General features: G+C 39.9%; 1 protein-coding gene across 1 annotated transcript; it reads left to right on the top strand.

Moving 5' to 3' along the window:
* The first annotated feature begins 153 nt into the window (after positions 1-153).
* On the top strand, positions 154-27,610 carry pkib (protein kinase (cAMP-dependent, catalytic) inhibitor beta). The gene is made up of 3 exons (XM_034125234.1): positions 154-383; positions 24,492-24,645; positions 27,286-27,610. Exons 2-3 carry the CDS (start codon positions 24,504-24,506, stop codon positions 27,366-27,368), a joined length of 225 nt encoding a protein of 74 aa, XP_033981125.1. The 5' UTR covers positions 154-383; positions 24,492-24,503; the 3' UTR covers positions 27,369-27,610.
* The last annotated feature ends 323 nt before the right edge of the window (positions 27,611-27,933 follow it).

Here is a 27,933-nt window from a genome sequence, read left to right as displayed (position 1 = left end):
TACAAGCATTCAAACAAACATACATACAAAATTAAAACACAAGATGCAATGAAACGGGAAAAGAAAAGCCTTGCAGCTGTTGTGCTTTTACTTTGAAGGCCTCCTCCCTTCTCTTCCGGTCTGCTCCGGGCTCCGCGCTGTCAGCCTGTCGCTCCTCCCTGTTCTGCCGGGAATGAGCGCTCGGAGCCCGGCTGTCCGTCTGCTGTCTGCCCGCTGAGCTCCACTATGCCGCGGGTCCAGCAGCTGTAATGAAGCTGTCTAACGAGTCCTATTCCCCGCTCTTTCTCGTCTTCGTCCCTGCAGAAGATGGTGGCTGGCGGTTAGTTCCAACTTCGGACACCGTGGGGTATTTTTTCCTCGGAGAAGCGCACTGAAATCCGAAGGTGAGTGTCCGTCAAGGCAAATATATGCACGCTGTCACCTGTTCTGCTCCACAGGTAGGACGTCAGGCTGCTGCTGGTGCAAGCGTCGAGAAACCTGCAACAGCATGCAGAGGAATACATGCTGGAAGAAAAGCTGCAGATTATATGAGATTATTATAGGCGTGCATGCAGGAATAATGAGGCTGGAGACAGTATATGCCCTGAAACTGACCAAGGAAAATCTAAAACAACATGTCCTGATGTGCAAACTCATCTTCCACATACATATCTGGTAAAATGTAAGACTGTAAGAGGCCTACAGTACAAGAGGCTACCTGTCAGCTCCATACGGCCTCTCACTATTGTTTGCATCAGCTGTTCTCGTGGAAATGTCACTGGCAGCTGGATTATCTCCTGGGGACCATAACACCTTGACATTCTGTGAATAATCATGATATTGGGCAAAAATAGTCCGAATTCAGTTGTCCCAAACTAAAATTTCACATTTAAACGTTAAACATTTGTAAGTACCAGAAAAGCATATTTTGGGTTTTCATTTCACTCACACCCAAAAGATTGGCCAAATCTAAATCCCTTTGTGACCTAAAAGAGACTAAATCTATCACATATACCTTCATTAGATGATAAAACATGCAATTGAAATAATATAATATTGATATAATGTAGGTCCGATTTTAAGAAAACCCTAAAGGAACTGTCCCTGGAATAAAAACAGTAAACATTATGTGTTTAAGGAAATAAACATATCTTTGTTGAATATTGTGATATTGATATTACTTCCTATGAATCAGATATTAAAGTGTATTTGCTGCTCTTTTCAGCTCCATCAAAACCAAAGGGAATAATACGAAATATTTTATTCAACAAATTGATCACAAAGGCACTAATTTATAAAAAATAACATAAATAAATTAACATTTTAAAGGGCAATCCTTGACTAAAAATCATTTTAAAACTAATAATAATTATAATCCTTTAGTGCAATTGTCTTTAATTATTGCATGGAAGATTACACATTTAAATATATTGACTATATGCAGCTTTAAGTTAGAGATGAGATGCTGAAAAACCTCACAATTATAATGTATAACCCTGACTGCTTATATGATGTAATGTGACTATTATCAAACCCTTAAGTCTGCTGGCAACTGTCCTTGATGTAAGAAAGAGTGTGTGTGTGTGTGTGTGTGTGTGTGTGTGTGTGTGTGTGTGTGTGTGTGTGTGTGTGTGTGTGTGTTGTGTGTGTGTGTGTGGTGTGTGTGTGTGTGTGTGTGTGTGTGTGTGTGTGTGTGTGTGTGTGTGTGTGTGTGTGTGTGTGTTGTGTTTTTATCCTTAGGAGAGCATCTAGTGTTCCTTGTGTGCAGAAGCCTGTGAACAAGCCTCAGTTTTTATGCCTTGGTGAATGTGGAGCATAAAATGTTTCCAAAAAAAGAGCAACATTTGAAATACTTCTAGGTCCTCTAGTAGTATTATATAGTGAATCATGAATGTGATGCACCATGGGAGTAAGGAAAGTGAAGTCTGATATCTTCCTTGCTATTTTTAAATCTTGGCTTTACTTCCCTGCACGCTTTCCGTTTAATTGGAGGATTTCACCGGGTGTCAATTGCTTATTCTTGAGGTCAGTTTGGGGGCTATTCTTGATCTTGATTTAGTGTCTTCTTGCTGCTGTTTTTGCTTTAAGATGCAGTGAACACCTGTGTATTCAGACAATTGAGTGGTGCAGGAATGAGTCCTTAAACCCGATAATTAGTCAGCATTTCCACTTCCAGACCCTTTGTATAAAAGTCAATGTTTTTTTGTATGTTGTATGTCAAGCTGAAGAGATTTCAATTCTACGACATAAAAAACGTCAGTAAATACCCCACTGGTGAATTTAAAAACGGAGGTTGTTAACAAGTGTCTAAATGAGACAACTAAACGTCATCACGCCCAACATTAGCCTTCTTTAGCTTAGCGGTGGTGAGGTTTAGTCATGTGACCCTGCTGTAGTTCCTTTATAGCCCAACATTAGCCTTCTTTAGCTTAGCGGTGGTGATGTTTAGTCATGTGACCCTGCTGTAGTTCCTTTATAGCCCAACATTAGCCTCCTTTAGCTTAGCGGTGGTGAGGTTTAGTCATGTGACCCTGCTGTAGTTCCTTTATAGCCCAACATTAGCCTCCTTTAGCTTAGCGGTGGTGAGGTTTAGTCATGTGACCCTGCTGTAGTTCCTTTATAGCCCAACATTAGCCTTCTTTAGCTTAGCGGTGGTGAGGTTTAGTCATGTGACCCTGCTGTAGTTCCTTTATAGCCCAACATTAGCCACCTTTAGCTTAGCGGCGGTGACGTGAAGTCATGTGACCGACCGTGCTGTAGTTCCTTTATAGCCCAACATTAGCCTCCTTTAGCTTAGCGGTGGTGACGTGAAGTCATGTGACCGTGCTGTAGTTCCTTTATAGCCCAACATTAGCCACCTTTAGCTTAGCGGTGGTGACGTGAAGTCATGTGACCGTGCTGTAGTTCCTTTATAGCCCAACATTAGCCACCTTTAGCTTAGCGGCGGTGACGTGAAGTCATGTGACCGACCGTGCTGTAGTTCCTTTATAGCCCAACATTAGCCTCCTTTAGCTTAGCGGTGGTGACGTGAAGTCATGTGACCGTGCTGTAGTTCCTGTATAGCCTAACGTTAGCTTTTTACTTTTTACAAAATCATCATTATCGAAGAACTGCAATGAAGTGTATTCTTGATTAATTTAAGCTGTTTTCATGACCAATGTTCAAGAGTTTGATAGACAGATTGTTTATCCATTCACCTGCGTGTACATATTAAATGCAGTTGTTTCCCTCTTTAAAACAAATTAAATGTATCTAGATCACACAGAAAACAAATATCAAAGCTGTCTTACGTTTTCAACTAATAAATCAAATATTATTTATATTCACACACATTTCCGCTTCAGTCTAAAAATATCTATATCACACATCCACATTAATTGATGAAGCTCTCATTTTGTACCCTGGCTCTTTAATGAGGAAGAGTTGGAGACAGGTGGATGGAGATAAGCTGCTCAGGAGAGGCCACTGCAGATTAAAGAGATTTTATTGGTAAAGCACCTGTTAGCTGATAGCACTGGCAGCCTTTGTTCCTCGTGAAGATAAACGTGAGGCTGCAGGAGGCTGGAGATAAAGGGTGACACCATGGTGTGTGTGTGTGTGTGTGTGTGTGTGTGTGTGTGTGTGTGTGTGTGTGTGTGTGTGTGGTGTGTGTGTGTGTGTGTGTGTGTGTGTGTGTGTGTGTGTGTGTGTGTGTGTGTGTGTGTGTGTGTGTGTGTGTGTGTGTGTGTGTGTGTGTGTGTGTGTGTGTGTGTGTGTGCCACCATGTGTTAACATGCAGTGACACAGATCCTAATTTCCAAGAAAGAGCAGGAGGAGGAAAGTGAACAGATGATAGGAAGTCAGATGATTCACAAGTGAGCAAAGTCTATTTACCTCCTTTTTTTTACATTTTAAAGTTCAGCTTTGTTCAGAATCAGAATCAGAATACCTTTATTAGTCCCACAGTTGTTGCTTGAACAGAACCTATTATGCTTTCTTAAATAGGTTTTAGTGCATGTAAAGGGTCTGCAAAGTCTGAAATCCCTGTGTTCTCTCCAGAGGGAGCCCCCCCCTCCCGCCTGAAACGCCTCCGTTGGACTCCTTTGTTTACTTCAGGAACATAGTGACATCACTATGTAACGCCCGCGCTCCTATTGGCTAGCGCTCCGGGACATCTCTAAGCAGTTGACCAATCACAACAGAGCGACCAATCACAACAGAGCCGGCCAGCTAACCAATCAGAGCAGACTGGGCTCTGGTTTCAGACAGAGGGTGAAAAGAGGTGCTGCAGCACAGGCAGTATGAGAAAAATAAAGAGCTTTTTGAACATTAAAGCATGGAGACATGAAGTAGAGACACTACATACTGATATACACCTGAACATCAGCAGGAGAGGACTCTTTAAAGTAGAGACACTACATACTGATATACACCTGAACATCAGCAGGAGAGGACTCTTTAAAGTAGAGACACTACATACTGATATACACCTGAACATCAGCAGGAGAGGACTCTTTAAAGTAGAGACACTACATACTGATATACACCTGAACATCAGCAGGAGAGGACTCTTTAAAGTAGAGACACTACATACTGATATACACCTGAACATCAGCAGGAGAGGACTCTTTAAAGTAGAGACACTACATACTGATATACACCTGAACATCAGCAGGAGAGGACTCTTTAAAGTAGAGACACTACATACTGATATACACCTGAACATCAGCAGGAGAGGACTCTTTAAAGTAGAGACACTACATACTGATATACACCTGAACATCAGCAGGAGAGGACTCTTTAAGTAGAGACACTACATACTGATATACACCTGAACATCAGCAGGAGAGGACTCTTTAAAGTAGAGACACTACATACTGATATACACCTGAACATCAGCAGGAGAGGACTCTTTAAAGTAGAGACACTACATACTGATATACACCTTGCACATCAGCAGGAGAGGACTCTTTAAAGTAGAGACACTACATACTGATATACACCTGAACATCAGCAGGAGAGGACTCTTTAAAGTAGAGACACTACATACTGATATACACCTGAACATGAGCAGAATTTGGCCTGAATATTGTATTTTGTATCTGTCTTTTCACAGCAAGATAAACGAAAGCCACGTGTAGCTCGTTTCAGTTTCACCAGCCGGCACTAGATTTAATTCCCATTGATTGCCGACCTCGCCCACTCATGATGGAAACCATAATTTGCAGGGCTAAATTCCAGTGATTCATTATTCCTCTGTATTGACCAGTGACCTATACGAGTGAAATCCAAGCTGGTGCTTCTGCAAAGCCCGGTGCCCTTTACTGTGAACTATAGCTGGCTACTTTTATCTTTCTGCCATTAAAACATGTCAGTTCATCCGCCTTCTGGGCCTGCAGGACGTATAAGAGATATTTTGTAGAGATGTAGAGGATGACAATAGGAACACTGTTTCCTCTGAAGCAGTGTTGGACCGTACTGACCTCCACCTCTCCGTGCACATTTTCCCAGCAGCCCACTGTAGCAAGAAACAGCTTAACTGTGGGTTCGTCAAAGTCATCTCTGCTGCTGCCAGCCTCTCCATACTGATGAGAATGGGAACAGTAGGTGAGGTGGGTTGGATCCTCTGTGCAGACAAAGGGTTTATTGTAATTCCCATGGCATCCATTCAGCGACCTTTTCAGTGTCGGACCACACAATAGTATCATCTGCTTCGTTTTCCCCCGCAATTAACGTGTGGAATTTCGTGCTCTATAAACAGGCATGGCATCTCTCCAAAAAAAAGAAAAGAAAAACGGGTCGTCAGACATCAGAAAAACTCATTCTGTTGAGTGGCAAACTGAGAGGCTGAGAAGTGCTATTGCTGTTTTGAAATGTGTTTAACTTGGCACCATCAAAGGTGGTTTTCACGGCAGACAGACATCATTAGCAACAAGCTAGTGGTCGAGCATTTAGAAGCTTTAGTTGATATTTTGTCTCATTATTAATGAAGCTCTTAAGAATTTACATGGAATTTTCAGAAATGTCTTTCTTTTCATTGCAGTGGTTGTTAAAGGTCCCATGTCATGCTTTTCCGGTTATTACCCGTCCCCTTGTGTGTTATGAAGGTTTTTATGCATGTAAACGGTCTGCAGAGTCAAAAACCCTCAAAGTACACCCTGTAGCGAGTAAAACTCTAACACAGAACAGACCTGTCTATGCTGCAGGAGCTCCAACAAGCCGTTTAGGACAGAGAGTGAATACACATACTATACAGAGATGCTGTATGAGAAACCAATGTGAGTTTAGAAAATTGCAGAATATAAATCTATTCTAGTAGACCTCAACAATGGAATTATGATCAGTAGAAATGGCCATGACATGGGACCTTTAAGTAAACTCGCTGTTTGCAAACGGCTTGAGCTACTATAAGCTCATGTTAAAAAGCAACTAATGCCAGTTGAATGCAACACAGCCAAATGTCAGCTAGCAGGTTAACCTTAATTTCATTACATTACATTTAGCTGAACCTTAAAGCAACTTACAACTACTGCATTCAACCAAAGTTAGCAAGAGTTAGCTATTTGACTTTCTCTGCCATGCTTCGCTATTAGCAAGTAGCAGGGGCGTCGCCTGGACCTGAAAACATTCGGGGCTTAGCTCACAGTGGCGGTGGCACTACAGTGGCATTTTTTTACTGCAACACTCCCCACACGCACACACACAGTACACCCGCGACTGTTACAATGAAGGCTCGATAATCAACTCACGGCATATAGGCAGGGGTAAAGTGGTATTTTTTATGAGTGGGGGGCTCACCTCCTCTAGGGGGGTCCGGGGGGATGCTCCCCCGGGAAGATTTATTTTTAAATATTGAAGTTAAAAGCATCAATCTGGTGCACTTTGAGAGCAAAATGAAGAGATCTATGGATACCTCTCTCAACACCCATATGAAACAGAACTGTAAACAGATGTACTTTTCCTTTATGGATATGTTACTAATCACTCCCCTTTTAAACTCTATTCTTGTTTTACTGCCATATAGTATTTCATAACTGTTTTTCCTTTATTCTCTTTTTTTTTAATAACTATAATGATCATATGAAGGTGTGCCTCGGAAATAATCTTTTGAATAATTTGTGACCAAACCGTTTGAGACCCACTGAGATAACTTAGACTAAAGTTATGTATCTAAACACTCAGAGAGTCCTTTAGCTCACCTGAGTCTCTCAGTCTGAGAGGAGAGGACTCTCCTCCAGCTTCTTGTGGAACAAACAGCTCCTTATGTCCGTTAGTGCAGCTAGCTAACCAGATGCTAACAACAAGGTCCATGCTGGCACCGGTCCCTCCCTCCCCCTCTCCCCCTCTCTCTATCACACTAAATGCGCTATTGCCACACACACACACAGAGCCGAGCTTGAATGACACAAGCACACGTTTATTTCCATGCAACTCTCTGATTGGTCTGGTGTCATGCCTCTGTTGCATTCACTGAACACGGGAAATTACAGTGCTGCCGTCCTCTCTTGTGTCATGATGAGGTTCACGTAAAGCACGGTTAATGTATTATATTATTGGAGGGAGAATTGTCCGGGGCTACAGAAAAAACATTCGGGGCTAAAGCCCCGGATGCCCAGGCCAGGCGATGCCACTGGCAAGTAGGTTTATAAGCAACTAACGCCAGATGAATGCCACTAAGCTAAATTACAGCTAGCTGGCTAACCTTAACCTGTGATTTTATGACATTACATTTAGCTGACCTTATTTTCCAAAGCGTTTTTACAACAAATGCATTCAACCAAAGTAAGCTAGTAAAAGTTAGCTCTTAGAAAATGTTAGCAACTAGCTGTAGGACGTAGCATTTAACAGCGAAAGAGGCATATTTGTTTTCTTAATATTAATAGAGCTGTAAAGTAACGATATAGATTTTTGTTTTTAATAAAGCTCTAACTTGCTCTTTGCAAATAACTTTAGCTACTATCCGCTCACATTTAGAAGCAACCAATGCCAGATGCATGCAACGTAAATTACAGGTAGCTGGCCCACTTAATGATTAACTAGTCATTCATGTCGTTTATTTTTGCAATTTTTCCCAATTTTGTCTGTTTCTGACAGTTTTAAGTATGTGCTGTCTTCAATTGTCTTATTGTGGTAAAGAAACTCAAGTAACAAAACAAGTAATTTAATATTAGGTGTGACTTCAATGTATCTATTTAAGACAATTCAGACATTTCAGTCAGATTAAATGCAAAGAAAGTCATAATTAATTGCAGCTCTGGTTATGATGGTCTGGTGTTGGTGGGTTTTGTCCCAGAGAATGGAAGCATTTGACCGAAAATGTGTTGGGTTTTCTTTAGGAAGAACTGGAGTAAATGTTTGGGAAATGGATGCAGGTCATCCTTTGTTAAGATCGGACAAATGAGTTGCGTTTGGATCTTTGTAATCGTTTGTCAGTATGGAGAGATGGATTCCCAGGGTCTCTACTGGATGAAATCCTCTTTTCTCCTCATTGCTGAGTGCAGCTTAAATCCCAAACACAACACAAGAGCTTGACACTTGTGCTGATGCAGGGTGGCAGTGTGTGTTTGGGGCTCATCGCATTTTGTTGTGTGTGTGTGTGTGAGTCTGTGTGTGTGTGTGTGTCTCAGTGCTAGAGGCCCTCGGTTGGTAGCCGGCGTTCAGGAGGACCACGTGCTTCGCTATTCTCACGATGGTCTAGTTTGGGGAGCGCCTGGGGAGGAGGATGGCCTCGGTTACACTCCCTAACAACAGACTGTGTGCTGAAATATTGATGTCACAGCAACACACACTGTATGGTGTCACACATGTCGGACATGTGTGTGTTTATTCTGCTGGCAGCTACTGGTCTGTGGGCGGTGATTGGACCTCAATACTTGGCATTGAATGTCTGTCTGGATTTATATTTCTTTGATTGTATTGTTGCAGCCATTAAAATATGTTTTTATTGTACAGATTTATTTAGGGGCTGTTCAAGTACGGCTGCTTGGGTTTTGAAACCGTTACATTTGTGAATTTTTTTGAAAAACAATCAGCTCTGACTAAGCTATATTGTAACGGGCCGTACACTAAAATACAGTAGAGGATAAGGGCCAGATGATTTTTTTTTTTGTGATCTGATTTTAATCTGACATTTAATTTTCTTGGAAAATCACAGAATTTTTAGAACATTTCAAATTATATTTATTTTCTGAAAAATGACTTGTTTTCTCAGAACTCTATAAATTGCACAAAATACAGTTAAATATACAGTATTTTATATAATACATTTTAAATAATGCATAAAATAACAATTACAAAATCTGATGAAAAAGGGAAATAATTGAAGTTAAGTCTCATCTAAAAAAGTATAAATGTTGTATGATTATTTATTCCCCAAGAAATCATTGCATACCATCTCTCCTTCATATAGTACAAGCGTTGTATGCATGCTTGTTTAAACTCTTAAGGAAAATTGAAACGCGAAAATATTGTACTTTTACATTTACAAGAGTTTTATAGCTGTGTCTCGTCTCACTAATAAATCATCCTTTTCTACATTTGAGTCCAAGGCTGAATGATTAATAGTTCGTCTTACTCTGGTATTAAAAGAGTGCTTCAGTGATTCAATATGGCACTTCCATAAAGTTAGGGAACTCGAAATAGATGGATTAAAAAATAATAGCCTTAGATTTAGCTAAAGGAAAAACTTATAACTATGGAACACTTGATCTTCTATTGGCTAGCGTTCCAACACATTGTACGTGATAGGCTAATGGCGGGGCATCTTTAAGTGGTTGACCAATCACAACAGAGCCGGCCAGCTAACCAATCAGAGCAGACTGGGCTGTGGTTTCAGACAGAGGGTGAAAGGAGGCAGTATAAGAAAAATAAAGAGCTTTTTGAACATTAAAGCATGGAGACATGTCACAGTAGAGACACTACATACTGATATGCACCTGAACTTGAGCAGGATATGTCCTTTTTAAGAGATACAAAGACATAAGGAGATTATATTGTGCAAATGACCATAATTATGCAAGTTAAACACAGGAATAAGTGAAATATTAACATGTTAAATAGACTAAAATGGGCAGTCTACTCGTTGCAGTTCAACACAGTAGCATTTACATAATTGACAGTATAAGGAAATTATCTTTGATGCATCGATCTTTGTGTTCAGCCACAACCGGACAGAAAACAGGACATTCCTTGTGTTTTTCTCATGACTTTCCAATGAAGGCCATTTGTGTACACCCAGGATTAGTTGATAATCAGAGTTAAATCAGGACGAGGATTGTCAAAGTCGTCCCCAAATAACAGTCTGTTCCCGTCCGACATGTTCTGTTCTTCAGATCAAACCGGAGTGCTGTCAGTCTGCCAGATATTCTCTACAGCTCTCCGTCAAGTGTGCTAATTGCTGTAAATACCCGGGTGCTCTGTTGTTGTGATTGACCCTCATGAAAGATGCTCAATCTGTCTCTTATTTGCCAACGTGAAGGGCACTCATTCCTTATAATGGCTTGTTGTTATTGCGTACTAAACGCGGTTAATTACAAAGAGGGCGGTTTGCTTTTAGGGGCTTTTTGAAGGATGTGCGACGGAGGTCCTCTATGGATGTGCACCAGTGACGCTCAATTATATCAGCGAGTGGTTGTTTTGTATCGGCTGTTGTACGCAGCATCTCTGCATGGAGTGATGTGAAACAAAAAGTCTGCGAGGCGTTGAGTAATCGCCTCACAGTTGGTAGTGGATTACACCTTGAAATGTAGACAATAGAAGCAATCATCAGGAAATGTAACATGAACAGATGGAGAGAGAACATTCAACTAATCAAAGCACCACTTGTAGAAATGGCCAACAAATGGAAGCTAACATGATGCAGAAATTGCAAGAAAACGTGGAAAATGGGGGTGAAGATCATCTTTACCAAAGGAGTTTTGTTGACATTGTTTGATACTTACACTTTGACCATACATTGGAATTATAATTTCCAAATGGCTGACGATCGACACAGTGAGGCATTGAGTTTTAAATACGTTCTGCCTCCAAAGCAAATATATTTGTCTGTAGTTGGGGCTGTACATAATCTACTCTATCCTGTTGCATAGTATACATGTAATAGAGTAAAGCAGAAAATGGTAGGAGTATATCAAATATGTCAGGGAATAATTTCCAAGGCCCATAACTTTGACCCAGTTTATCAGTTCATACTGTCCTGACTGAGCACAGTCTGTTGCCTGTTGGCGTCAGCTGATAGAGGTGTTATGATTCTATCTTGTTATGCTCAATGTTGATTATTCTCTCAGAACTAGCTAAATACACGGGTCTGGGGTAGAGTTCTTCAGAATTGATTGTGGCATCTCAACCGTGTGGTCAACTCGTGGCCCGTGACATGTCTTGTGAATTCTCCGGCCGAAGCTCCAAATAAACCGTCAGTGTTTGCCATCAAAGCTCCAGCTCTCCTCGTGTCTCTTTGAGTCCTGACTCCAATTGCTTCAGAAGTTTCCCCCACAAAATATATACAGATCTAGTTGGTAACGTTCTTTTAAGAAAAGGTACTCTTTTCAGTGTTAGGTGGTGTCCAAAACTGATGAAAACTGGCAATGTAATTGAACTTCAAACCAGATTGAAGCCAACAGCTGATAACGGTGCTATTTTTTACATTATATTTAAAAAACACATGAACATGCTAAGCTTGCTAAACCCGTCAAACTTTCCAAAATAGGGAGAAAAGTAACTTGAAATGAAAACAGCAGCAGATCTACTTTGAAAACGAATGGTTTCTTGTGGTTATTATTATAAATGTCACAGAGAAACAAGAGCAAGCGTCTCATTACGAGCCCTTAAACATCCTTTTCTCTTCTGTTGCTGGCAGAGTTTATTCGCTGTGGCTAGGTTTCTTAAGGCTAACACCATGAATCAGCTAAAAACTGTCTCCTTTGCTAACGCTACGTTACTACTGTTGGTAGCCGGTGTTTAGAGTTAGCGGTAGCTTGAACTAACAGAAGATCAAACACGTTTATTACAGTTTTGCTCATGTGTTTACATTTGGAGAGAAGGTCACATACACGACCACCCTGCATCCCTTTGCTATATATTTTTGTTTTATTATAAGGCCCCATGTTCCCGGGCTTTATATTGTTATTATATGACCTCAATAACAAGACATTTTGAAGTATTTTATGCTCAGGTATGCATGGTTCTCGATAGGTAGAATGTTGAAATTACCCACAGTATAATCCTTAAAATGTACTCTTCCAAATTTGTTGGCAAGACACGTTTTTTTCTTCTCTTCAGACATAAATATCTCCACAGTGGCTAAACTGATTTTAACGATTAAAACTGCATTTAAAACGTCAATTTATCTTCAGTCATTTGCAATTTGAACTGTAAAGATGGCTCATACCATTGTCTTACGATGCTAATTCATGTTGAAAATAATTGAGGCCCATAGCAACATAGAGATGATCCCGTTTTAGACCCATGTTCAATTAACGGACTCCCCCAAAATGTCATCAATACCCGTATCAAAGATCCTCTGAAATACAATGTTTACTACAACAGGATACTCAAACTGAAAGCACTGGTCATGATAACGATGAGAAAACCTCTGTTCATCAGATACTTTGAGAAGAAGGTGATATTAACAGGTTGATTTCCAATAACACACCTTTCATTTGGAGACATTTCGTTCCCTCTGGATTACAAGCACAGACCTGTATCTCAGGACCTTTACCATTCATCTCTCAAAGCCAATGATCTACAAAGTCAAACCCTGCTCTGATGCGCTTTTGTCTGCGAGTCCTGGCTTTCTGAAACATCAAAGCAGGCAGCCGTGGAGAAAAAGAGCTGCGCGGCGGAAAGACGACGTGAGGCTCTGCTCGGGATGTTTGTGAGGTTTGAAGGCTGTGATCACGCTGTCTCATCAGATCAGGCTCAGCGTTCCCTCCGTCTGGGTGAAGCTGCTCCGGAGAGGAAACACATTTTTGTATTTAAATGTAGATATCAGTCGCGCTTCACTTCTAGAAACTGTGTATATACATGACTTTCTGTGCATATGATGATATTGCACCTTTTTGTTACAGTATTTTAAATATAACGTGACCGTTTTGAGCTGCATAAAATCCCCTAAATGCTGCATTTCTCAACATTATTTCTCAGCTTTTTTCAGTTTTAATAGTCATTTTTGCTTTGACCTGCAGCAGCAATGCCTCAAACCAACATCATCACTTTTATTTGATGATATCGGCCCTGTTTTTGCTGCATTTTGTATAAAATGTGCTACTTTTGCACCAATATATCCCTTTCTATGTATTCTTATGAAAAAAATGCACCGTCTTTCATCAATTGTTTTATTATTCAATCTGTTTAAATAGTCATATACCTGCAGCTTCAAAGCTTCAAACTACATATTGATCAAATCATCTGTTCATGTGATGATATTGCCCATTTCTTGCTGCATTTTGCATATAACATGATCGTTTTGCACTGCATAAATCCCATCGATGCAGAATATTTCATATTTTGTTTTCTGTTATATCATTTCTAATGCTAATGTTTGCTTTTAGCTGCAGCCTTAATGCTCCAAACTAAACATTATTAATATAATAACCGGTTTATCTGATGATATTGCCCTATTTCTGCTGCATTTTGCATTAACCGTGCTAGTTTTGCACCACATCCATCCCATAAATGCTCCATTCGTCATCATCATTTCTCTGTTTTGATCAGATGTAACAGTCAGTTTTTGTTACACCTGCAGCCATGTCTCAAACTAAATAACATGTTAACAAAAGCGTCTCCAGGAGCAGAAACAAAGCAGCTCAGAGATTCCTCTCTCCTCGGCTCCCCTCCTCCACTTTAAAGCGGCGGCGGTGTTTCCATGGCAGCTCACGCATGTTAAGCTTTAGGATAACAGGAAAAAAGTGGGGAGAAGTACGGGGAATAATCACAGAGTACGAGGGACTAAAAATAGCGAGCGGACTTAATCCCAGGCATTATTTATTCATCTCAAACGTCTCTGTCTGCGCCGGCTGTGTAAACATCGTTTCTTCTGCAGTCCCTCTCGGGGGGGTGTGTGTATGCTGTTTTCTGACCTAAGCCCCCACTGTCTCACTAAAGCCAGGAATACAGGGATGATGATGGGGGAATAACACAAAGAAAACACACTCTAGATGCACATATAGGGGCTGGATTTACTGTCTGCCTTGAACATCTCTCTAAATTACAACGCTATCATATTTAATGTGCTGCTTCATGTGTTTCTTTTCATTACACTCACTGGTGTGTGTAGTGCAGCTGCTGGTGTGTGTGGTGTGTGTGTGTGTGTGTGTGTGGTGTGTGTGTGTGTGTGTGTGTGTGTGTGTGTGTGTGTGTGTGTGTGTGTGTGTGTGTGTGTGTGTGTGTGTGTGTGTGTGTGTGTGTGTGTGTGTGTGTGTGTGTGTGTGTGTGTGTGTGTGTGTGTGTGTGTGTGTGTGTGTGTGTGTGTGTGTGTGTGTGTGTGTGTGTGTGTGTGTGTCACAGGGAGACTGATGAGAGGCAGGATGGAGGTCAGCCTCCAGCAGGATCAGATCTATCATTGTCTCTGAGATAAAGGCTCCACTGAAACAGCTTTTTAAAGGCCGGTACAGTAGGAGCTGATATTCCTGTCCTGAAGCCGCTGATATTTCAATGTGTAAAGACTTTGAAGACAATTTAATAGGCAAAAAACTAGCAATGCACGATTCGAAAAGGACTAATTGAGATTATTCTGACATGTATTGCAATTGTGATTTGACGCACGACATTCTGGATATTTTTGGATAAAGGCAAAGGAAAGAAAAGTTAAATGTGAAATGAGCCTTAAAGACCAGGAGAAAACAACACTAACAATATCACGTTAACCAAAATCTAGGAGGATATGTAGTCTAATATCACAATATTTATATATTATAATGATATTGCCCAAATAAATAAAATGTACAAAAAAAAGGTAATTTCCCCTTTATACCTTTCCTAAATGTTAATGTTTTCTCTCTTCCTTCTGCTGCATCTATAAGCTTCGCAGCGGATGTTCTTCTTATTATCATGACAACATATATTTAAATGATCATGGTATGATTTTTTTTAAAGAGGATTTGTACGAAACAAATGTGTTTTGTTAAATGTAGAAAACTGCAGTACCTTCATTCAAAAAGGTATATTAACACGTTTACAAATATTGTGCTTCTAATATGAATATGGTATTTTTCCATATTGCGATTTCGATAAAATCTCAATTAATTGTGCAGCCCTAAAATAAATAAAGATATAGGAGTACAATTTCATAAAAATAGCCCCTGAAACATATACTGGACTTATAATACATAGTATAGTATGTTATAATTCATTCCCTGGAAAGAGCTATACTACTTTGAGCAGAGAGACAGTGTTCACTTCCAATTAGTTCTTAGTGTAGCCTGGAGAGTCTCAGAGTGAAGAGCGAGAACGATACACAGCCAGGCTGAGATAGTGTTGGATTTGAGCTTATTGCAGATCATATATATATATATGTATATATATATAGAGTATATATAGGCAGATACAAAACATCATTGCAGCAAAGAAATACAAAAGTATATTTGAGGTTAAAGAGGACATTTTATTCTCATGTTCAGGTTCATATCAGTATGTAGTGTCTCTACTTTAAAGAGTCCTCTCCTGATGATGTTCAGGTGTATATGAGTATGTAGTGTCTCTACTTTAAAGAGTCCTCTCCTGATGATGTTCAGGTGTATATCAGTATGTAGTGTCTCTACTTTAAAGAGTCCTCTCCTGCTGATGTTCAGGTGTATATCAGTATGTAGTGTCTCTACTTTAAAGAGTCCTCTCCTGCTGATGTTCAGGTGTATATCAGTATGTAGTGTCTCTACTTTAAAGAGTCCTCTCCTGCTGATGTTCAGGTGTATATCAGTATGTAGTGTCTCTACTTTAAAGAGTCCTCTCCTGCTGATGTTCAGGTGTATATCAGTATGTAGTGTCTCTACTTTAAAGAGTCCTCTCCTGATGATGTTCAGGTGTATATCAGTATGTAGTGTCTCTACTTTAAAGAGTCCTCTCCTGCTGATGTTCAGGTGTATATCAGTATGTAGTGTCTCTACTTTAAAGAGTCCTCTCCTGCTGATGTTCAGGTGTATATCAGTATGTAGTGTCTCTACTTTAAAGAGTCCTCTCCTGCTGATGTTCAGGTGTATATCAATATGTAGTGTCTCTACTTTAAAGAGTCCTCTCCTGCTGATGTTCAGGTGTATATCAGTATGTAGTGTCTCTACTTTAAAGAGTCCTCTCCTGATGATGTTCAGGTGTATATCAGTATAGTGTCTCTACTTTAAAGAGTCCTCTCCTGCTGATGTTCAGGTGTATATCAGTATGTAGTGTCTCTACTTTAAAGAGTCCTCTCCTGCTGATGTTCAGGTGTATATCAGTATGTAGTGTCTCTACTTTAAAGAGTCCTCTCCTGCTGATGTTCAGGTGTATATCAGTATGTAGTGTCTCTACTTTAAAGAGTCCTCTCCTGCTGATGTTCAGGTGTATATCAGTATGTAGTGTCATGTGTGACATGTCTCCATGCTTTAATGTTCAAAAAGCTCTGCTGCAGCACCTCTTTTCACCCTCTGTCTGAAACCAGAGCCCAGTCTGCTCTGATTGGTTAGCTGGCCGGCTCTGTTGTGAGTGGTCAACCGCTTAGAGATGTCCCGCCCCTTAGCCTACAATGTGAATCTGAAATCAAGGATTATTACAAAAAATACCTTTACAGGATGCATGCTTTGATATAATATATTTTACATATGTCAAATTATTTGAACAATATAAGTGCTTGGGATTCCATTCATCCCAGTCATTGCAATGCTCAGTTTAATAAAAAGTTAACAGTAGAATGAGAGTTTTCCCGACCTATTTACAGAGAGTCTTTCTCAGCGCTTCTTCCTGCTTTATTGCAAAACAACACGGACCGTAAGCAGTACTGAAGGAGAGGAGAACGCAGGAAACATGCCCCATTTATTCTGACATAACAAGGGACAGTAATGGACTTGACATTTTCAAACTCATGCATTTTCCACTGCCGGTGGATCCTTAAAAGCTTCTTATAAAAGCATCCACGTGTCAGGAGAAACATCAGTTTAGATATTGTACTGGATTGATAATGAGAGACGACATTTTGTAAAACTGAAATCAGGGAGCTGACCAGTATTTTCAAATTACTCGGTTTGTTCTTTCGTTCAAATCAGCTGCTAAACAATTTAGCGAAACCAGCTGCTGCACCTGACTACAAAACAGTTAAGATGCTTGTTATGGCAATCCTTATTACAGGGTATTTCTGGCTTTCTGATGTTACTGAGTTGGGTCACACAGAGTTAGAGAGACAATGGTCGTTCTGAAGTATCAATAGATGTATTCATTTGAAGTGAGCTGACACCGAGGTTAGAGGAAGTTCAGAGAAGGCCTCAGGTTATAAAAACAGTTAACCTTTGTTAGTTAACTACTCCTAAGGATGTCATGAGATGATGACGTTTCAACATATAACAGTATAGCTTTCAGAGAGAAAAACATGTGACGATCGTGTGGTAGGCTGCATGATCAAATGTGTGTGTGTTCATTGCAGTGGCTATATATGCCTGATTGTTGCTACTGGTGGGGGGCATTTCCGCGATTGGCAGGTGATGTTGTACTCCAAGATTATTATTGTTGTTGCGCAACTGAATAATAATTAATGATCAACTATGTCTGTGTTTGTGTTTTATTTATCTCTCTCTGTGTTAACATTAAGGTTGGTGAGCCATAAATTGCACTAACATGCTCTAATGGTTTTACAGACCCAAATGGCCGTGTGCATGGCAAAAGAGGTCGTGACAAAACCTCCAAAAATCATGACTCGACTAACATTTTACACAACTAGCATTTGAGATATTTTTTTCTTGAATTGAATTGATTTATTTAAAACAAGGGACAGTGTACATTAATCAACATATTATATATAAAAACATGTAAATGTACTTGAATTAGCCAAAAGGCTAGTTTTCACCGATAGTCCCTTTGCCAGATGGTGATAGGCATCCTAAAAGCAAGAATACAAATACCACTACATTGTTATACAAAATAAATGTACATATTTACAATAGACCACATCACTGAATACAGGTAAGGAGCAAGTCATAATAATAAAGAAAACATTCACTGTCTAAAATGTTGATTTTGTTTCACAATTCCTGATTTTCTTGGTGTCATTTTTCAGCCGCAGAACACAGCTGTTGATATATTGGAAAAAAGCTTAGCACTACACTAGCTTCTGAAAAGAGTGGATGATTCAGCAGCAAAAGGGAGGTGGAAAGGAGCTAAAAGGATATATAATGCGGCTCCAAATCAATTCATAACAAAGTGTTAGCTAGTGTCGTGGATCCAATACCTTAACACTTGAGAATATAGCACAATGGAAACACAGACAGGTTCAACATGGAGAGTTATAAGAGCTTCTAAGAGAGTATTAGTTGTTTGTGAAAGGCCTCCGGTCATGTCATGTGTCAATACCAAGATACATTTACTTGCCAGCTTTTTTGAATAGATATAGGTTTTCCCCTTTTTCCACTTCCTCTGGATTGTGGGAAACGGTATTTTGATCGAACTGAAAGATTGAATAAAGTTGACTTTGACAATAGAAGACGGCAATATTATATGTGGTTTTCCGTCGCCTGGTTGCACAAAGAAAAAGTTATGCAGCATCTCTTTCTGTTTGCCTCTGGCTCTGTCCGTGGTGCTGAAAGCCTCCATTTATATTCTCAGAACACTTATCTTCCTTTTCTTTAGAAGGGTCCTTGGACTTGTTTTTTCATTTTAAATATCAGGCTCTGTCTCTAAAGAAAAAGCGAGGCTTCTTCTGAATGCAGCTGCTCTCAACACGTGAGGTTCTGCTCTCAAAATTACACTTCAACTTTTAAATATGTAGAAGACGACACAAGTTAACCAGCGTTTAGTTTTTTTAGAACTGGCAATGTATGAAAGAACACATGAATATTGATGCACACTGGCCCTGCATTATAGAGGGAGTTTCAAGTACATGCTGTGTAATTTGTTGCTAAATTATAGACGTCACTGTGTTTCGAAATAGCCCAGGTAGCCATTTGCAGCATTAATGACCTCTTGTTTAATTCAAGGGTTTGTGTAACATGAGGGACATCAAGCCTTGTTGTCCTCTGTTTAGCACCACAACCCTTGACCTGCAGCAGTTTCCCAACAAAAAGCTTTTATAACTGGTTGTGTAAATTACCCTGCGGCTCCTGAGTCTCACTGAGCGGCGTCACAGTATCTAGGTCAATTGTCTTGACAAGTTAATCCTATCCGAACTGGTGTCGGATTACCAGCTAAAATAAACCAGATAATGGGTCACTGCCTGTTCAATGTTTAATCCACAGGATTAATTAAAGTTACCAAACATGTTATAATTAGGAACGGACTCATGTTGGAGGCAGTGATTCACACCAGAGGTGGAGGAAGTACTCAGGTTCTTTATGTAAGTAAAAGTACTAATACCATACAAGAAAAGTGAAAGTCCTGCATTGAAAATGTGCAGAAATATATATATTATTAGATTATTCCATTCATTTATCTATTGTTTGGTTTGTAAAAGTAGTTAAAATATTAAGAAATTCAAATGCAATTGCTCAGAGCTCAAAATAACAACTTAACAATGTTTAAAAAACTAAAAAATACATTAAATTGCTGAAAAAAGTTGAAGGAAAATCATACAAATCTCCACTTTTCAGAACCAGAAAATGTATATAGGATAAATTACTTCAAGACAAATATTTGATAGAGATACTCTAAAGATGTTTATCGTCCACTGTTGATTTGTATTTATTTACTGTTTATATGTACCTTATTTTATTTTAGATGAATGTGCAATGCCTCATTAGCATGCTGCTGTGACATTACATTACATGTCACTTGTTAGACGCTTTTATCCAAAGCGACTTACATACATTCAGTACTGTGGACAATCCCCACAGGAGCAATTTGGGGTGAAGTGTCTTCAGGGACACAACGACATGCTGACTGCAGTGGGACTCGAACTTGCTATCCCCTGATTCAAATTTCAGCGCAATAAGTTCAGCGCACTATCCCACTGAGCCACAGCCTCCTCGTAACATAACAGTTTGTGATCAATAACATCAATCTGATCTATTATAATCTAAATATCTGAAATCAGCACACATAGTGGCCTGATTGCTTTTATTAAATGGAACTTCCTTATAGACCTGCAGGTCAGTATTTCCGCTACAGTCTCATTTTAATTAGCCAGATTAACAGATAGCAGATGTCTCCAGGATATTAGGTAAAGTCTGTCTGATGGACTAAAGCAGGAAGTGAGACACGTTACACTGAGTTTCCTTCCTGCTGCTCAGCCTCTTATCAGAGCTTATTAAAGCTTCTGTTGCCCTCTGATCCAGGACAAAGAAGCAGCTTCGTCACGTGAGGCCGGAGAAACTGGAACAATGTTCTGGCTTCAAGGGTGAATGTAATCTGCAGCTAGAGAGAGGAACACTGGAGAGCTACAGAAACCTGAAGTTAGAATTAGCCATATGCTACGTTAACATGCTAATAACACACAATTACTCTGAATGTGACAATAATTCCCAGGTGTTGAAGCCATTTTGAATTTCTATCATATTTCTATTTATAAGGAAATATTGTGAATGTTTTGTATATGATGTTTTATTATTTATATGTATTATTGTTTTGATTGATGCCGACTATCAATGTATTATTATGGTGACGTCACATAGGCTAACCCTTTAATAGATGACAGGTGACAGGTGCTCACGATGAGTGGAAGGCAAACAATTTATTAACCACACGATAGAGACCGCGTGGTGAAAGAGAAAAATGTACCCAAGATATACGCCGTATGGCTTCGAATCTTTTGTTTAAGAGTTTTGTTCAGTATTTTGTCTGTTTTTCTTTAAATAAACGGCGATATCTGATCATTAATGTGGATGCGTGTTGATCTTTCTGACCGCTCATAACACTAGGTCATGCAGCATATTCGATGTTCCCAATTAACCTTATTTTGATTGTGGCATTTTCAGATTAAGACATGGAATATGGAATATGCTGATATAATTATTAAGGTTTATTTCGACAATATATGCAGAATACAGGGGAATATGCGTAAATTAAATCTGTAACTGTTAGGAAAATATCACTGGTCACCGGCTTGAGCTTCAATCTCAGGATCCATGTATTTCTGATCCTCTCAGGAATGGAAGTAGTCATCACATACAGAGCATCAACTAGTTCCTGAACAGTGTCCTTCACATGCTGATATACAAGAGAGGGAGTTACACAGTCACAAGATGGAGGAATAGAAAGCAGTATTCAATGTTTACTTCAGATTAGCTCCACGTCAGAAATGATCATGCTTGTCATATGTCTATCTCCATAGAGGCTGAATCATCATGTTAATCACATAGCTATCATATGCCTAAAACAGTCCTGATGCTCTTCTAGGTAATCATACATCCTGTCATGTACACAGCTACAGTTGGGATACCTTTGTTATCATGTGTACTCTCATATTGGAAGAGTGCATTCAGTATTTTCCCAACAGTAACAAAACATATTTATATCAAATTGTGAAAGATTATGGAGGGTGCGTTTGAAAAAATAATGACTCAGTATGTAAACCGTGGCTGTGACCCAGGTCAGACTGAGGGTGTTAGACAGGGTAAAACATTAACAGTGAAACAGCATTCGCCATCAATAAATCATAAATGTATTAATATTTAGTGTTTTACTGTTTTTACATTAAGATGCTGTGTGGGCAGGAAGGAAATATGCTTTCTGATTGACGTGGATACATATATACATTATTTTTATATGACATGTTAGTGCTGTTAAAGAGAAGCTATCAATCATGTCTACCAAGCTGCCACCTTCAATCAATAAAAGCCACATGTAGCATTTAGTCAACCTTCAAATGATGTGTGCTTGCTATGATTACAGTAAATGATTGATAACAACACCACCTGTTAGCCCTATGAGCTCTATTGTAGCATAGCCTTTAAGCTAATTCAAGCCACAACTTAAAGGTGGGGTAGGTAATTCACTTCAGAGGCACTTTTTGTTATATTCCATGGAATGCTCTTAACATCCCGATAGCAATGAATATATGAAATGCTTTGACAATAAATACATAAAAAAATGTCATCTGTGGAAGCCGTGGCGCTGTAAAAAGCACGACCAATCATCTGAGCCGGCCCGGCTAAAATAACTGGATGGCCTACCTGCCTGTCAGCCTTCCATCTCGTGCACAAACTTATCTCGTGCCCTCATTGGTCATGTGCGCGTTCGTGTGTGTTGGAGGAGGGGCTCTGTAAGGAAGTCTGAAGGAAGGGGCAGATTTTTTTCGGTTGTGTACTTTCATATACACAATATATGCACTCGAGTGGGTTTCTCCATTCTTACCTACCCTACCTTTAATGTATAATAATTGTTAACAAAACATGTCTCTATAAACACAAAACAATAAGTTCAAACATATTTCTTCCAACACAATCATGCTAATTATGAAATTATTGTGCTAGCTATAACGATAAATGATTGATAGCTTTTCTGTTAGTGTTTACATGCACAAAATATTCAGAAATATATTTAGCTATTTGATATTTTATCATAAATTTGTGGGACTTTTTGTGGGCTTTTTGTTTGATTCAAGGTGACAGGTTAGCATTTATTTAATAATGAAATCAGCCGTGCTAGTTACAATTAGCATAAATGATGACAGCACAAACTGTTAGCCTTAAGCGCTAATGTAGCATGTGATTAAAGCCCATATAAAATATAGTAGTGGCCTTTTTTGAATATATACACAATAAGGAACGGGTTTAAACATATTTCCTCCAACACTTTCTCATAATTATACTATAAGCAGTGACTGCATGTTATGGGAAGAATGTCAATAGGTAGCATTTGTTAAATAAAAAAACTGCTAACTATAATAAACATAAATGATTGATATATCTTATCCCAAGCACACACTGTTATAGCAGTGTGTGCTTGTGTCATTAAGCTTGTATAAGGCATAGTAGTGGCCTTTTTTTAGCCAAATAAAAAACAATATTATGTCTCAACATCTTTCATCCGACACAAAGATGGAGACTGGCTACTGCAATTGCAAATGATGGGCTTTGTTTGATTAAATGTGACAGATGCAGCATTAGCATTATAAGCATTTTCTTATCAACAAATAAATGTGTTGATTGTTTAATATGCCATGGGCTACATTACAGTAGCGCTGCAGGCTAACAGATGGCTAACCTGTGGCCCTTTTTCCTGCAGACCTGAAGTGCTGCATTAGCTCACATGTCGTTCCTTTGATGAACAGAGAGAGATGGAAACGGGATGTTTTCTCCCCAGAATAAGGTTATTTAAAGCGAGGCGACACAACAGCAGAGGGGGAGACGGGGGGGGCGGGGAACGTGAGGGAGAGTAGAGAGGGAGAAAGGATTTGAGTCATGTTTACCTGCCAGTGGTGCCTTTTTCTGCATTGCTGCCATGGCAACAGCGGCTATTTGTGTGTGTGTGTGTGTGTGTGTGTGTGTGTGTGTGTGTGTGTGTGTGTGTGTGTGTGTGTGTGTGTGTGTGTGTGTGTGTGTGTGTGTGTGTGTGTGTGTGTGTGTGTGTGTGTGTGTGTGTGTGTGCACGTGTGACAGGGGATGTAATTCTGCTTGTCACCATGCAGCCCTGAGCTGACTCCCCAGCTGCTGGTTGCCATGAGAGCAGACACACACACACACACACACACACACACACACACACACACACACACACACACACACACACACACACACATCCTCCGCTCCACTGATAATCTCCTTCCTCTCTGGATGCTCGAATATCTAAACCCGATCAGGAGCGTTTTGTAGACACGTCGAGATAAATGTGCTCTGTTTCTCAAAAACTGAAACGTTGGTCAAATGTAATGTCATGAATGTTCTATGAGGTTAGACACAGGCTGGGGGGGGGCAAATAATATCATTACTACATCATTTAAATGCACTATGACTTAGTTGGGGTGTAGAATTATCTTTACTGTATTGCATTTGGATATTATGTTATGTGATAATCAAACATACTATTGATTTTGATTGTAATGGTTTACAAGACATATCTACTCACTATCTACTAATCCACTACTATTTTTATTATTATTATTATTATAGATGAACAACATTTGTGCCAATGTGTGATACTGCAAATGCTCCTCCTTAAAAATAAACAAAGCTAATGCTTATTCAGCTAATATTATGGCTAACTGTTAGCATTTACAGGTAAAAAAATTGAAATGATGTTGAATTAACTACATAAGTCCCTCATGTGTACATATTATTTACATGTGTGTGTGAAAACAGTGTGTATTTTATGTCCAGTAATATTGTCACATTGTTGACCCCTTGTTGTGCAGCCTGATGGCTTGTAAGCCTATTATACACTAATTTAGGCTGATTTTACTTGTCCTAACTTGCCTCTTTCTGTGACCTCAGAGCGGTCCTGAGATGACGGAGGTGGAGCCCGTGTTGGACTTCGCCACCTCGGGTCGGTCGGGCCGGAGGAACGCTCTGCCCGACATCCTGGGGTCTCCGGCAGGCGTAAACCCCGGAGACCTGCCTCTGAAACTGGCTGAGATGACCCTCAAAGGTAACGTACATGATGTGCTCTTTTTAATTATTATAATTATCTGCTGAAGGAAGGAGTCCTAATCCTAGAAATGAGTCAGCAATTATGCCATCCCTTGTCTAAAAGTCAGATCATGGTCGGATGTCTGAAATAAGGTCTGTGGTTAACACAAGCTGAAGAGATGTTAACGTTTTACATCCGGTAATACCCAATTTGTGATTTTTGAACTGAAATGTGTCTAAATGAGACGATTAAACGTCATCAAGCCCAACATTAGCCACCTTTAGCTTAGCGGTGGTGACGTCAAGTCATGTGACCGTGCTGTAGTTCCTTTATAGCCCAACATTAGCCGCCTTTAGCTTAGCGGTGGTGAAGTGAAGTCATGTGACCATGCTGTAGTTCCTTTATAGAGTGGCGAAGTCACGCCCACTTACTTCCGGGTAATGGGACCTTATTTCGGAAAAATTATGCATTGAAGTCAATGGGGAGAGAAAACTTATCTTTCGATCCCGTTTGCCATGAATTACACATATGATGTTTGTCAATCTTAAAAAATCATTTCCATGTCAAAAAAGTCACAGTTTGTCGTAAAACTGTTGAAATATAAGACTATGAAAAATACGTAACTAGAAAGACTACAAATCCCAGAGTCGCGTAAGTGATGTCACAATTGTTTTCCTCCACTAAGATCTAAGATCAGCGCCATATAGATATAATCTATCTATATAGCGCTGGCTAAAATAAGATAACTTTAACAAGATGCCTGTGTGCTTAGTACCAGGTTGTTATTATACCAGCAATGGGTCTTGCTCGTTCTTTCGCTTCCCGTCTGATGAAAGGACCAGGAGTACTCTGGATCAAGCTAGCTAGTAGCTAGCACGTTAGTTAGCATTACAGCCTTGTCATTTTTATTAGCCTTAACATGAAGTAACATTAAGTAACCCACAATGTTAAACAGTAAGAGTAGTAGTCATATTTCGTGAACCCTTTGAAGAGTACTGTCACCGGTGTGATCATTCTATAATACACAATTGAAGCCCGGGGGAGAAATGCTAACGCTAACGCTAGCGATCTTCTCTACTTCATGCTATCTGCACAAATGGTTGACATTTAACATTAAAACGACCAGGCAGTTCAGAGAGAATCAAAGGAAGGCAGGCAGGCAGCTTTGCATGACTTTCTTCAGGACGTGTTTCATTGTGGTAATAGTGAGGGAAGTCAATCGTTGTGTTGACAAGACAGTAGTGACGGCCATCTTGGTGACGTGTGTTGTTGACCAGAGATGTAGTTCATTGAGCGTTTCACACAAACAAATGTGTTACTTCACAGTTTTACGACACATTTTTTTTTTTTTGACTTGCAAAATTATCTTTTAAATTGACAAACAACATATGTGTAATTCGTGGCACAATTCAAACGGGATCGAAAGATAATCTTTCTCTCTCCATTGACTTCAATACATAATTTTTCCGAAATAAGGTCCCATGGAGGTCCACCGGAAGGGGAGGGACTTCGCCACTCTATAGCCCAACATTAGCCGCCTTTAGCTTAGCGGTGGAGACATGAAGTCATGTGACCGTGCTGTAGTTCCTTTATAGCCCGACTTTAGCCACCTTTAGCTTAGAGGTGGTGAAGCGAAGTCATGTGACCGTGCTGTAGTTCCTTTATAGCCCGACTTTAGCCACCTTTAGCTTAGAGGTGGTGAAGCGAAGTCATGTGACCGTGCTGTAGTTCCTTTATAGCCCAACTTTAGCTTTTTTACTTGAAAAATCATAAAGTAGTGTTAATAACCCTTTTTCCACATAGATTATTTGTATTCAATAATCCAAAATCTGACGCTGCTCTTTACATGTGTATTTTATTACAACCCGCTGTGACACTCGTCCCCATGGTCTGATACAAATATGGCTGCCAGATTTTTGCACAGATTGTCGTTGATTTAGGGTTCAGATCAGCTTTAGTAAGAAACATTTGGTCCGTGTTTGGGCTTGGAGGGCCACTTGGGAATTGGCTAAAATTGGCAGAAAACATTCATCACGACTCTGGCATGAGTGTGGCTACAACAGGAACATTTAGACTGCTGCTAGACAGAGTGTTTTTGTGGATAGCGAGTTAATGATCACGCTGGTAAATCAGAACTGATGACACAATTTGTCTTGCATGCTCCAAAGGCTAATCAGTTCCAATCCAACGTCTCAATGTTTTTGATGGATTCTGTATATGCAAGTGCAAACAAACTAAAGTAAGCACAAACTACTTTATCATGTTTTATAGTTTAAGGTTTTAGAGGTAAGGTTTTTATAGGTATAAGTGACAAAATTGTATATAACGGTATTAAAACAGTTTTAAAGGTTAAAGTGTTTAATGTAAAAGTATTAAAATGTTTTCGAGGTTCAACATTTTAAATAGAAAAGTCTTCAAATTGAAAGTTTTAAATTTGGGATTTAACTGTTTCCCCTCCTATACCCTCACATTTTTATTTAACCTTTATTTAACCAGGTGAAAACATTGAGACAAAATCTCATTTACAATGCTGACCTGGCCAAGAAGGCAGCAACGTTACACGTTCTTACACATAACACAGACATATAAAATATCAAATGTTGTCAATGCTCCTTTTGCCTCGTGTCCTTCAGAGTGACTTTTTGGGTTTGTTCACAGATGGTCCTGGAGGGGCCCAGTCCCCGACGGCGGAGGGGCCTCCAGCGCCGCCCGAGGGCTCCGAGGGGAATGAGGGATCGTAGGGATCGGAGGGAAGATGGTTTATTTTCCTCCCCGGAGACCTGCAGAGATTACCTGAGAGACGGGACGAGTTACAGAGGGAAGGTCTGTGGAGAGTCGGACTGTTTGAGAAGCAGCTGAGCTCCACCAGAGAAACAGAAACTCCCCGAGGACCAGCACTCCAGACGTCACTTAGCTATGACCCAGTGAGTGAGTGTGTGAGTGTGTGTGTGTGTGTGTGTGTGTGTGTGTGTGTGTGTGTGTGTGTGTGTGTGTGTGTGTGTGTGTGTGTGTGTGTGTGTGTGTGTGTGTGTGTGTGTGTGTGTGTACGTGTGTGTACGTGTGTGTACGTGTGTGTACGTGTGTGAGTTATAAACCCACCACTGACACTGAGAATCAAAGGGACCATGACAGATTGTACACTATTTTTGTATGATTTATTTAAGAACAAACTGATAGACAATGTGCTCCTGCTGTTTTACGGTGATGTGTGTTCCTTTGCATTGAGCTGGATGCTAGATTAGATTTAAGGAAACTGGGAATTGTTTGTGTCGTCTCTGCTTTTACACTAAATGTGTACGATCTACT

Source organism: Trematomus bernacchii, unplaced genomic scaffold (genome assembly GCF_902827165.1).
Source record: "Trematomus bernacchii unplaced genomic scaffold, fTreBer1.1, whole genome shotgun sequence".
Taxonomy (NCBI): domain Eukaryota; kingdom Metazoa; phylum Chordata; class Actinopteri; order Perciformes; family Nototheniidae; genus Trematomus; species Trematomus bernacchii.
Note: the sequence above shows the minus strand (reverse complement) of the source record. Positions and strands in the feature narration are given on the sequence as shown.